The 11,750-nt window shown below is 50.4% G+C and overlaps 1 protein-coding gene across 1 annotated transcript; it reads left to right on the top strand.

Moving 5' to 3' along the window:
- Positions 1 to 1,940: 1,940 nt before the first annotated feature.
- On the top strand, positions 1,941 to 11,750 carry LOC308675495 (ras-related protein Rab-1B). Its single transcript, XM_081340884.1, has 6 exons — positions 1,941 to 2,237; positions 8,349 to 8,421; positions 8,912 to 9,007; positions 9,758 to 9,853; positions 10,689 to 10,820; positions 11,366 to 11,750. Exons 1-6 carry the CDS (start codon positions 2,224 to 2,226, stop codon positions 11,558 to 11,560), a joined length of 606 nt encoding a protein of 201 aa, XP_081197010.1. The 5' UTR covers positions 1,941 to 2,223; the 3' UTR covers positions 11,561 to 11,750.

Below are 11,750 nucleotides of genomic sequence, written 5' to 3'. Positions count from 1 at the left end.
TCCAGGGCTCGCTTACTGACGGAAAACCCTGTGTCCAAATATTCCTCTCTCGTTCTTCCCTGCTCCTCTCCTGCGTCTCTCCCACATTTGGTTGCGGGAAACTTTTTTTTTCCCCCAACCCGCCTGAGCTTTGGGGAGGATTATTAATCCCATTCCCACTGGCTCCCATCTTAAGGAGACGACATCTACCCTTTGCCACTTTCCTTGGCTGCTCGAGAGTCCCGTCACGTCTGATGCCCACTCATGTCAGTCTGTTTCCCAGACAGTCTTTCCAACCAGGATGCTGTGCACCCCAATAAACAGCCCCTTTCTCCCCTCTACCTGCCTCGCTTGGGTGTCCATTCAGTAAAGATAATAATAAATAGCTAAGGATTTAAGCCAAAGGGGGAGAAAACTGGGCTAAGCAGAACATCCGGTCCAAGTTTCCGATCGGTCTTCTCTCCATGTTCTTGCCTTTCTGTTATGGACCAGTGCGAACACCTGCCGTATCAGCTTTTGCTTTCCACCTCTGCTTCGTGACAAAAAAGAAGTAAATAAATATGCTATTTTGTGACACCAAAGGCAGGAAGAAAGCCATCCAGCTTAAGCCTCCCCCCCCCTCTCTCTCTCTCCCCCTCCCCGTAGAGGGGACAGTCCAGTATATTTTTCAATTTATTTTTATTTTTTTCCTCCCTCTTCCCAGGACAGCGGGCAGGGCCCTGGTAACTTATATCACACAAATCTTGCGTGCGTGTTTGTATGTTTGCGGGCACGGGGGTGGGTGGGTGTTTGCGTGTGGAGAAGAGATTTAATGGTGAAACGAGAGGAAAAGAATTGTGCTCTGTATTATGTCGCTGTAGAAATAAAATGAGAGGAATATTCAACGTGGTTGGTCTTCTTCCTCCTCATCCTCCTTCACCCTTCTCTTCCTTTAATTTATTTTGCCTTCTGTTCAGTCGTGTCCGATTGGAGTCCTGCAATTAAAAAATCAAAAGTCATATGAATCTCCAAGGCTGTTTTTAGGGAGCTGACTAGATAATCTCCTCAGCTCTCAAGCCAACCCCTATTTAAATGTGCGGTTGTGTTTTTAGACGTATACACACCCTTAGGAACACACCCGTGTTATTGTGGAGGGAATAAAAGGTGGCTGTTTGATCCTGGATGCTGCAACCGTCATAACTGTGAGTCGGTTGCCCAAGCATCCAAATTTTGATCAGTTGACCACGGGGGTGCTAGAACAGTCGTAAGTGTGAAAAACAGTCCTAAGTCACATTTTTCAGTGCAGTCGTAACTTTGAACAGTCACTAAACAAAAGTAAGTCGGATTACCTGGTATATAAATAGAGAACGTATTTAACAATACTGTGTAATAAATGCCAGAAATATATAGCACGTATAAGTTTGTATATGTAAATGATAAACAGGTTTGACTAGACCCAGTCGTTAGATGCAAAATATTAAAATTAGATATTTAAATAACATCTATTTAAATATTTCACATATAAGCTGGATCTAAAGGGTCATATTATTAGATCCAATTTAAATAATATTTCACATATAAACCGGGTCTTAATGGTCAGATCCAATTTAATATCCAATTTCAATATTTCAGATATAAACTGGGTCTAAATGGTCATATCATTTGACCATAATTCAATAATAGCCAATCAGGTTATTTAATATCTAATTAAATACATCACTTAATAATACGGCGCCTGCTGTATAATGGCACCCTAGCGGCGAGGACTCAATTTCCCAGAGTGCCTCTGGGCGGCTGCCATGACGGGAGAAAGACAGCTCCAGTGGGCGGGGGGAGACGAGGATTGACGTCAAAAAAAAAGGAAGCCGGAATCTCCATTTCCCGTCAGCCCGCGCGGCCGGGAGAAAAAAAAAGCGAGCGAGAGAGAGCCGCACCTGGCTAACTATGAGGCTCCGCCTCCTCCTTTAAAAGAGGAGGTGGGTGGGGGGGGGAGAAAAGTCAGCGCGAAGACTACGCCTTCCGGCGTGCCCCGCGCGCGTCGCGCGTGCGCGGTGATAAAGTCGCCCCTGCGGGGTGAGGGCGGGGGAGAGGCGGCCATCTTGTGCGAGAAGCGACCGGAGCCGCCAGGCAGGAAGCCCCGAAGGAGGCCGGAGGAAGGAAGGAAGGAAGGAAGAAGGAAGGAAGGAAGGAAGCAAGGCAGGAAGAAGCCGCGAGCAGAGCCAGCCGCCCGCCCGCCGCGGAGGAGCCGCCGCCGCCGCTGCCGCCATGAACCCCGAGTAGTGAGTGTCGCCCGCCGCCGGGGTGGCTCCGGCAGAGAGGGAGGGAGGGAGGGAAGCGTCTCCCTCCGCCTCTCCCATGCCGGGAAGGACGCCCTCCTGCCTCGCCTGGCTCCTTGACAGCCGGACTACAAGCCCCATCGTCCCCGCCCGGGGTTGGGAATCTCCTGAGGGGGCGGACTACACGCCCCATCAGCCCCCCACCCCGGGCCGAGGCTTGGGGTTCCTAAGTGAGGAGGGTGGGAAGGGGATGGGCCGCGTTTCCCATCATCCCCAGCCGGGTGTTTGCTTGGAGGGCGGCTTTGTAAACCCCTTCATGGGGGGGGAAAGAGGTGGAGTTGCGGCCCCATCGTCCACAGCTGGGGGAGTGCCCCCCCCTCCCCAGAGTTGAGGCCTTCTGAATGGTGGAATTGTCACCCATGGTCCACGGCAGGGACAGTTTCCCCCTCCCCCAGGGTGTTTCCTGTTGGGAGAGTGGGCTGGTGGCCCCATCATCCACAGCAGGGCTTGTTTCCTGTTGGGAGGATGGGGTAGTGGCCCCATCATCCCCAGCAAGGCCAATATCTCCCCAAGGTGGTCCCTACTGGGAGAGGGGGCTTGCAACCCCATCATCCACAGCTGCAGCCCCCTCTCCCCTGGAGTTGGGCAGCCAATACATTTACATTAAAAATACCAAACTCATCATCTTTCCTCCTTTCCCGTCATGGAATTATAAGCCCATAATCCCCAACTGGGTAAACTTCCCCCATGGCTGGCTCCCCCTTCAGACAAGTGGGCATTGCCGCCCCATCATCCACAGCAAGGCCAGTTTTCTCCCCAACATTGCTCCCTTTTGCTTCCCCTCCCAAAAGGCTTTTTTTAAAACAAAAAACAAAACCATCATTCCCAGATGACACAGCCTTATGGATTTATAGTCCAACTCAACCCTTGGGTGTAAACAGCTTATTACTCGTGCTGGAATATTTGGACCCTCTTCAGTGATGGGAAAAACAAATGGCCAAGGCAGAAATGTTTTTTAGAGACCTTGAATGTTGCGAGAAAAGGTGTCTTATATTTTTTTGATAGTTTTAATATATTTTTTAAAATGCTTTTTAACCCTGTGTATTTTTTAATTTTTTCCCTTTTAAAATTAGTAACGGCCCGTAGCCCACCAGTCTCATGCTGGCCTATGTAAAACAGGCAGTCCTAGACTTGCAACTTCATATTGCGACAACGGCACTGAAAAAAGTTACAACGGCACTGAAAAAAGTGACTTATGACCTTTTTTCATACTTACGACCCAGGATCACGTGATCAAAAAAATCAGGTGTTTGGCAACTGACGCATGTTAACATTATCCTGGGCTCATATGATCCCCTTTTGCGACCTTCTGACAAGCAAAGTCAATGGGGAAGCCAGACTTCCCTTAACAGCCGTGGAGAATTCTGGGAGTTGAAGTCCACAAGTCTTAAAAGTTACCAGGTTTGGAGACCCCTGCTCTAGTGTATAAGGTGGGAACGCCACAAAGCCCCCTGTTCTTTTAGCCAAGCCGTTTTCACTTATCCCTTCCCTTAGACTGGTACGAGGCCTCCTGCCTGAGCAAGGGTTGGCTAGAAGACCTTTGGGGGTCCCCTTCCAACTCTGTTCTTCTGTACTGTGGAGTCTTTGTCTTTTTCCAGCTTCCCAGTAGCTATTTCCACCTCCCCCCCAAGAAAGCCCCTTCCTCTATTATGGATCTTAAAATTTCCCCAGCGCAAAAGCACATTGATCGAACTTTTGTGTTCTCTTTTGTGCCTCTTGGAAAAATCAGGAATCTGTCGCTATTTCAGCCTCAAATTGCGGAAAGCCATATTGTGGAAGCCTTTATCTTTGCTGCACTTTCGATGAAATATCTTGCAGTTCATGTAAACATTCCCTTATGTTAAGGGCTACCCTTCACCTGGCTTTTTCAGAGGAAAACCCTCCTCACGTATGGAGTGAATAGTTATTTAACACTCTATTAGAGGTTTTTAACAGGCTTTGCTTGCCCTTAACATTATTTGGTCCTCCTTCCTCTCTGGTTTAGGAAAGGCTGAGCTACAAAGTTCACTTAAGGTGCCGCAGGACGCCTTAAGAGTTTTGCTGTGACAAAATAAACACCGTCCCATCTTTGAAAGCTTCTGTGGGACTTAATTTGCTTCTCTGCTGAGCTCTGGTGGCGTTGACACATCACTTTAAGCCGTAGAGTTAATTTTTGCAAACCACAGGGACGTGAGTTCAATCGTACAGGCCAAACCAAAATTAAAACAATTCAGCCTCTTGTTTCCTTCTAAAAATGGTGCCACCGGATGGGATTATCCAGAGCTATTCCTTGTAACGTTTCCTTCGTGTAAATCCCTTGCGTATTAGCTGTAGAGACTTGTCAGCATGCGGCCCTGTTTTTGCCTTCAGGTAGTCCTCAACTTACGGCCACAACGAGGAGGTGGGACACGGGTCATCAGTCCGGATGCCTTGATTGTAGGACCCTTTTTACGATGGTCGTAAAACCACGTCATTAAAAGAAATCCTTTCCCCTGAAGTCTCAGTGCCATGACTATGAAACACCCCCCCAAGCTGGTCGTAAAAGTGAACCAGTTGCCAGGTGCCTCAAATGTGTGTGTGTGTGTGTGTGTGTGTGTGTGGATTGAGGGGTTGTTGTTTTTTTTCAACTACCGACCTACAAAACATTTTTTTTCCTCCTTGGGATCTATTTCTTGATTGCAGGTCCTGGCTAGAAAGTGGGGCCCAGGCTGTCAAACAAACAGGAATGGCTGCAGACTAGATGATAATTATTATTTATAATGTTATATTTGGCCTGTCGTTATCAGAGGCGATGCCGGCAGCCAGAATGTAGAAGAGGCGTCTGTGGTTATCTACAGGCAGTCCTCGACTTACAACAGTTCGTTTAGTGAGCGTTCAAGGTTGCAGCAGCACTGACAAAAAGTGACTGAAATGGTCTAGGGCAGGGGTAGGCAACCTCGGCTCTTTTATGACTCGTGGACTTCAACTCCCAGAATTCCTGAGCCAGCTTGGCTGGCTCAGGAATTCTGGGAGTTGAAGTCCACGAGTCATAAAAGAGCCGAGGTTGCCGACCCCTGGTCTAGGGTCTCCTGCTTGAGCAGGGGGTTGGTCTAGAAGACCTCCAGGATCCCTTCCAACTCTGTTCTTCTATTCCTTCCTTCCTCCCTCCCTCCCTCCCTCCCTCCTCCATCACTGGAGGTTTTCAAGAAATGACTGGATAGCCGTGTGGAATAGGGTTTCCTGGCTGAGCAGGGGGTTGGTCTAGAAGACCTCCAGGGTCCCTTCCAACTCTTGTTACTCTGCTACAGGCAGTCCTCGACTTACAGCCATTCATTTAGGGACTGTTCTAAGTGACAAGTGCCTCGTGACCGTTGGCGCGTCCTCGTGACCACGTGGTCAAAATTCTGTCCCTCAGCAACTGGTTCCTATTTGTGACGGTCGCCGTGTCCCGGGCTCGCGTGATCACTGTAGGAGATCCGGTTGCTCAATCCGTTGAGGCCTTGGAGCTGGATGCGTGAAGGTTGCTCCGATGTTGCAAACTCCACCAGGGGCCCGTAGTAGTTTTGACTCACCCTCCTGGTTGCTTAATGCCAAGTGACAGGAAGCCGGACTTTGCTCGCTGGGTGGGAGAGGCGGAGCGAGCACTCTGCAGGAGCTCAGAGGCACACTAGGCTGATTTGCAGGTATGAGGCATTCAAGAGGCCCTCGTGAGAAGCTGAAAATTCAGGACAGATTGCCCTCGACTTCACAAGAGTTCGCTTAGTGACTGCTTGACGTTAACAACAGCGCTGGAAAAAAAGGCAACTTATGACTGTTGCCGCATCCGGAGGGATCTGTGGAGCCTTAAATATTTCATGCCGAAGAGCCGCATCGATGCTCTCAGCTCGGCGCAGTCCTGCCTCTTAAAATACTTGGAGGATGTTTCTGGCCTACAAGCCCTTTTTCCCCCCTGCCTCCTCGCTCTGCCTCCCTCCCGGAGGAGATGTGGCCTTCCGATAGGAGTGGGGCAAGAAAGAGCGTTTTCTGTTGGCGTTGTTAGCAAGTGTCGCCTTGTGGTTACGGACGGTTCCTTCCTCAAGTCGCTTCCGAAAAGCCGGCGTGGCGGCACGGAAGCGTTATGAAGTTTAGCAAACGGCTTGAAAGGACCGTTTCTTCCCCCGCCCCGCCCCCCCCATCAAAATTGCCCTTCGTTTCCTCAGCCCCCTTCAGCTTCACAACTGGAGAGCCCGCTTTGCGCTCCCCAATTCCCAGCCGTTCGTTTAGCGACCGAAGTTACGACGGCACGGAAAAAAGCGACCCACGGACGACCGTTGCAGCAGACGTGATCAAAATTTAGACGCTTGTATTTGTGACGATCGCGCTGTCCTGAGTGTGAGTGTGTGTGTGTGTGTGTGTGTGTGTGTCCTGTGATCCCCTTTTGCGACCTTCCCATCCGGCTTCTGACGAGCAGAGTTGATGGGGGAAGCCTGATCTGCTTAGTGACTGCTTGATTCGCTTAATAACCGCAGGGATTTGCCTAACGAGCAAGGCAAGACGGCAACGGCATTGAGGCCTACATGCCGACTAAAGAAAAGTAGTAAAAAGGGGATGAATGCTCTTTCTCTCGCTTAGCAACCCAAATCTGGGACTTAACGGCGGCCGTAAGTCGAAGACCACCTACAGCTCCTAACTTCCGGTTTCCGGGGCAGAATGCTTGCTCTGGGAAATTTGTTTTTACACCCCAGCTTATAATCCTCGCTCTCCGCGTTGGAAGTTTGGAACTGGGGTCTGGATGTAGCTTGAAACTCCACAGGATTAGAAGCGATCTCCTTGATGTGTTGTTTGTTTGTTTGCGGACGTCTCATAACCCAACTAGGAAACATCATCAGTGGTAGAGGAATGTGGGGTTTGCAGAGAGGAGGAGGAGGAGGACTATGGGGTTCTTGTCGCTCTCTTGAGTTTGGTGGTTTTCTTGCAGACGTCTCATGACCCAGCTAGGGAACATCATCAGTACTAGAAGGGGTTTGCGGAGAGGAGGAGGAGGACTGTGGGGTTCTTGATGCTCTCTGAGCTGGGTGGTTTTCTTGCAGACGTCTCATGACCCAGGCTAGGTAACATCATCAGGGCTACCCCTCATTTGAACCCTGAGCTACACCTATTCTCCTCCTCTCTTGGGCCTTCCTGGTGTGTTCCTGCCTGGGCCTGCAGGCTGAATTCAGGTTCACACGTCACCGCAGCCTCCGTTTCCACCTGGCGAGTGGAACCAACGCCTCCCTTCCCCGTCCAGAGGAAGTGGGAGTCCCACCCTTCCTACTTTTGAAGTCAGGAAAAGTGCCAGCTCACCCGACTGGTGATTCGCCAGCTTCCTGTCGCCTCTCTTGCCTGTCACTCAAAAGCTCCTCCGGCATTTTGACTTTATCCGCGTTTTAATCTTGAGGAGGGAAAAGTGCCGTATCGGATAACTGGCTCCCTGATCCGGTTCTGCCCCAGGTCAAGGCAAAAGTCACGCAACAGGAGGATCCTGGGACTTGAAGTCCAGCCCATTTACAGAAACATCTGGATGGGAAAGGTTGAGTTAGCCTAGGGCAGGGGTAGGCAACCTCGGCTCTTTTATGACTCATGGACTTCAACTCCCAGAATTCCTGAGTCAGCTGACTCAGGAATTCTGGGAGTTGAAGTCCATGAGTCATAAAAGAGCCGAGGTTGCCTACCCGTGGCCTAGGGGGTGGGTGTCTTCAAACCTGGCCCATTGATGGCTTGTGGACGCGTGCCTGGCTGAGGAATTCTGGGAGTTTGAAGTCCACCAAGTCATCCAAGGGCCGAGTTGGAAGACCCCTGAGTTAGCCGGTCTGATGTGGCCATTAAGCACGCCCACACTCTTTAAACAGCTGCCGTGATTCTCCTTGCAAGTGGGGCGAGGAAGGTCGTAAAATGGATCAAAACTCACTGAGCGACTGTCTCACTTAACAGCAGAAATTTGGGGCTCCGTTCTGGCCCTAAGTCAAGGACTGCCTGTATGTCAACTTCTCCCCAGAGATTAAGAAACACGTACAAACTTCCCGCTTTGATCTCTGTGTGTGTTTGTGTGTCGTTGTTTTTGTCCTCCCCCCCCTCCAGCGATTACCTGTTCAAGTTGCTTCTGATTGGAGATTCTGGTGTGGGGAAATCCTGCCTCTTGCTACGGTTCGCCGTGAGTATCTACAACTCTCCCCCCAAAATAGCTATTTTTCTTACTAACCCTTCCGTCTTTCCAACCCAAAACAGCCCTTCGGAGCCGCTACTAATTTAGGAATGTTTCGAGGGAAGCGGAGGTCAAGGGGGGCAAAAAAAAATGCATTAAATGTGCTTCTGGAATTTCTTTTCTGCCACACCTTCAAATCTTAAATCCCCTTTATTTAGGGTGGGGGGGGAAGGATTTTTTTTTGTCATGAAACGTCTTTAACTGTTGGCCAGGGATTAGGACTCCTCCTAAATTCCACTTCCGAGCGGGACGCCTTGATTTAAATCGTGTGGGGTTTGTTTTTTTTTACCTTTTGCAATTGTTTGGAGAAGTGGACGGTTAGAATTGTGGCTCGAGCTAATTAACGGGGTTCAAGGGCTAGGATTTTGACAGAATGCCTCATTTTCTCTGCGGTGAGTTATTTATTTTTTCTTTTTTTTCCCCGCGCTCTCCGGGCTAGGATGACACCTACACGGAAAGCTACATCAGCACCATCGGGGTAGACTTCAAAATCCGAACGATTGAACTGGATGGCAAAACCATTAAGCTGCAGATTGTAAGTTTTTCGACGGGCTATCCAGAAGGGCAGGATAGCCACCGCCGCTGTCTGCTTTTTATTCCGTTTTATTCCAGAAGGAGCCTCCGATTAAAAATCAAAAATCCGTGTCCTTTTTTTTTTTTCCTGAACCATTGACTAAATTGGACGAAGCTTTGAGATCCAGCATGCTGGCTAGGGGGATTCAGCTTGGGGGGAAAAAGAAAAAGAAATCACCAGGTGGTCTGTCGTGGTTCCGACAGATGAAACTCTTCCAAAGAACCTCGAGGCCTTGTTTAAGGATCTTTTATTCGAGTGGCAGAATATCGGCACTTACATAATCGAAGCTAAAAACTGAATTCCCCTCCCCTGGGCACCTAGTATCAAAGCACAGTTCCCTCCTCCAATTAACAGTCATAAATCACATTCCCCAATTAGCTGGAAGCACCGGGCCAATTCTTTTATCAGCTCTGGCCTCAGTAACCTTGATTCTCACGCTAAGTTTAGTGTTGCTGTGTCTAGCTGGACTTTCATTCACATCCCCCCCCCCTCCCCAGCATCATCTAACTCTAAAAGCCGCCCTGAGTCCTTCGGGAAAGGGCGGTATATAAATCTAAATAAATAAAATAAATAAATAAATAAATAAAAGCGAAAGGGAAAAAGATGGCTACATTTCCATCTGTCGTCCGTGCAAAAACATCCAATGTCAGCAGCGTTGACCCCTGGTTCTGTCCGATTAGGCTGCTGACCCCTCTCTCTGCTTTTCTCCAGTGGGACACAGCTGGGCAGGAACGGTTCCGGACCATCACTTCCAGCTACTACCGAGGGGCCCACGGCATCATCGTGGTTTACGACGTAACGGATCAGGTAGGGGGCCAGTTCCAACAACAAGAGGATCAGGACCACGGAGGCTTAACACACCTGGGAACTAACCAAGGAGAGAAGCAACCTAGAACTAAGGAGGAACTTCCTGACAGTTAGAACAATTTAACCAGTGGGACAACCTGCCTCCAGAAGTGGTGAATGCTCCAACACGGGAAGTCTTTAGGAAGAGACTAGACAGCCATTTGTCTGAAATGGTATGTAGGGTTTCCTGCCTGAGCAGGGGGTCAGACTAGATGACCTCCAAGGTCCCTTCCAACTTTATTATTACTATTACAATGGGATAAGTTTCTTCCCCCCCCCCCAAAAAAAAATGAAAAAGGACATAAATAATAATTACGGGGGTAGAGGAGGAGGAAAAAATGGCTACTCCGCCAGCTAAAGGCTATCGCTGTTAATTTGAAATCCTTGCCTCTGCAAACGCCTGGAGAAAATCTGGACAGGAGGGCCAAAATTCAGTGGGAGGCTATTTTTTTCAGGATATTTTTTAACCCCTTTGGAGTAGCAGAAGGTTGTGCCCCAAAGCTGCAGGCATTCCCCGCTTCCAGATGGGTGGACTTCAACTCCCAGAATTCTCTTTCTGGCCATGCTGACTGTGGGATTCTGGGAGTTGAAGTCCTCCTGTGCCAGCTCTGGGATTCTGGGAATTGAAGTCCGTGCTGGCTCTGGGATTCTGGGAATTGAAGTCCCACCTGGAAATCGTGGCTGGGAAATGCCAGCCTGGCCTTTCGGGTCCTCCTCAAGGGTTATGGGCCTTGGAGTAGCGCCTGGCGCCCCCTCCAGGCCTCACCTTGCCCCTTCTTCTCTCGCTTCCGCCCAGGAATCGTACAACAACGTCAAGCAGTGGTTGCAGGAGATTGAGCGCTACGCCAGCGAGAACGTCAACAAGCTGCTCGTAGGCAACAAGTGCGACTTAACCACAAAGAAGGTGGTGGACTACACAACCGCCAAGGTGAGCCTCCAGCTGCCGGAAGCGCAGGGCCTCTACATTCACCCCAAGTCGAGGTCTGCAGCCTGGGGGGGTGTCAGCTGGGCTTGAGAACCGGAGGCGTCTCTGCGGGGTGTATCCCCATGTCGCAGGCAGTCCTCGACTTACAACAGTTCATTTAGGGACCATTTGAACTTACGACGGGCCTTATGGCCCGATGCTCGCACTTAACAACCGTTACAACTCACGGGATCAGAAATCAGCTTGCTTGGCAACCGGCCTGCATTTACGACGGTTGCAGCATCCCTTACCACCCCTCGCTTCCTTCCCGCAAGCAAAAAAGCTGGATTCGCTTAACGGCCACCTCGTTCGCTCTACGACCGCAGCGGTTTACTCAATCACCGGGGGAGGGGAGAAAAGTTCATTGGATCCAAATTAAAATAAAATCGGGCACGGCCAGTTTAACCCCCGCAGACCCACTTAGCCGCTGCAAATCCTGATCCCGATCGTGCTCCTGCCCGAATCTCGATCTCGTTTCTCACTGTCTTTCCCCCCCCCCTGCTCGCCAGGAGTTTGCCGACTCGCTCAGCATCCCCTTCCTGGAGACGAGCGCCAAGAACGCCACCAACGTGGAGCAGTCCTTCATGACGATGGCGGCCGAGATCAAGAAGCGGATGGGCCCCGGGGCCACGTCTGGCGGGGACCGGCCCAATTTGAAAATCGACAGCACTCCGGTGAAACAAGGAGGCAGCAGCTGTTGCTGAACCGGAGGGACACGATGGCTTTGGGGGGGGGGAGGGCTGGGGGGGGCCGCCTGGGACAGGCCGGGCAGCGGGGTCGTGCCCCCTCCCCACCGTCCAGACCCTTCCTCCTCCTCCTCCTCCCCCTGTTTTTTTTCCCCCTCCTTCTTCATCATTCTCTGAAGGTGGCTTTCCGGATGATACCTCCGTGCCG

The sequence above is a fragment of the Vipera berus genome (genome assembly GCF_964194415.1).
Source record: "Vipera berus genome assembly, chromosome: 16".
Classification (NCBI taxonomy): Eukaryota; Metazoa; Chordata; class Lepidosauria; order Squamata; family Viperidae; genus Vipera; species Vipera berus.
The sequence above is the reverse complement of the archived record's forward strand: the minus strand, read 5'-3'. Positions and strand labels throughout refer to the sequence as shown.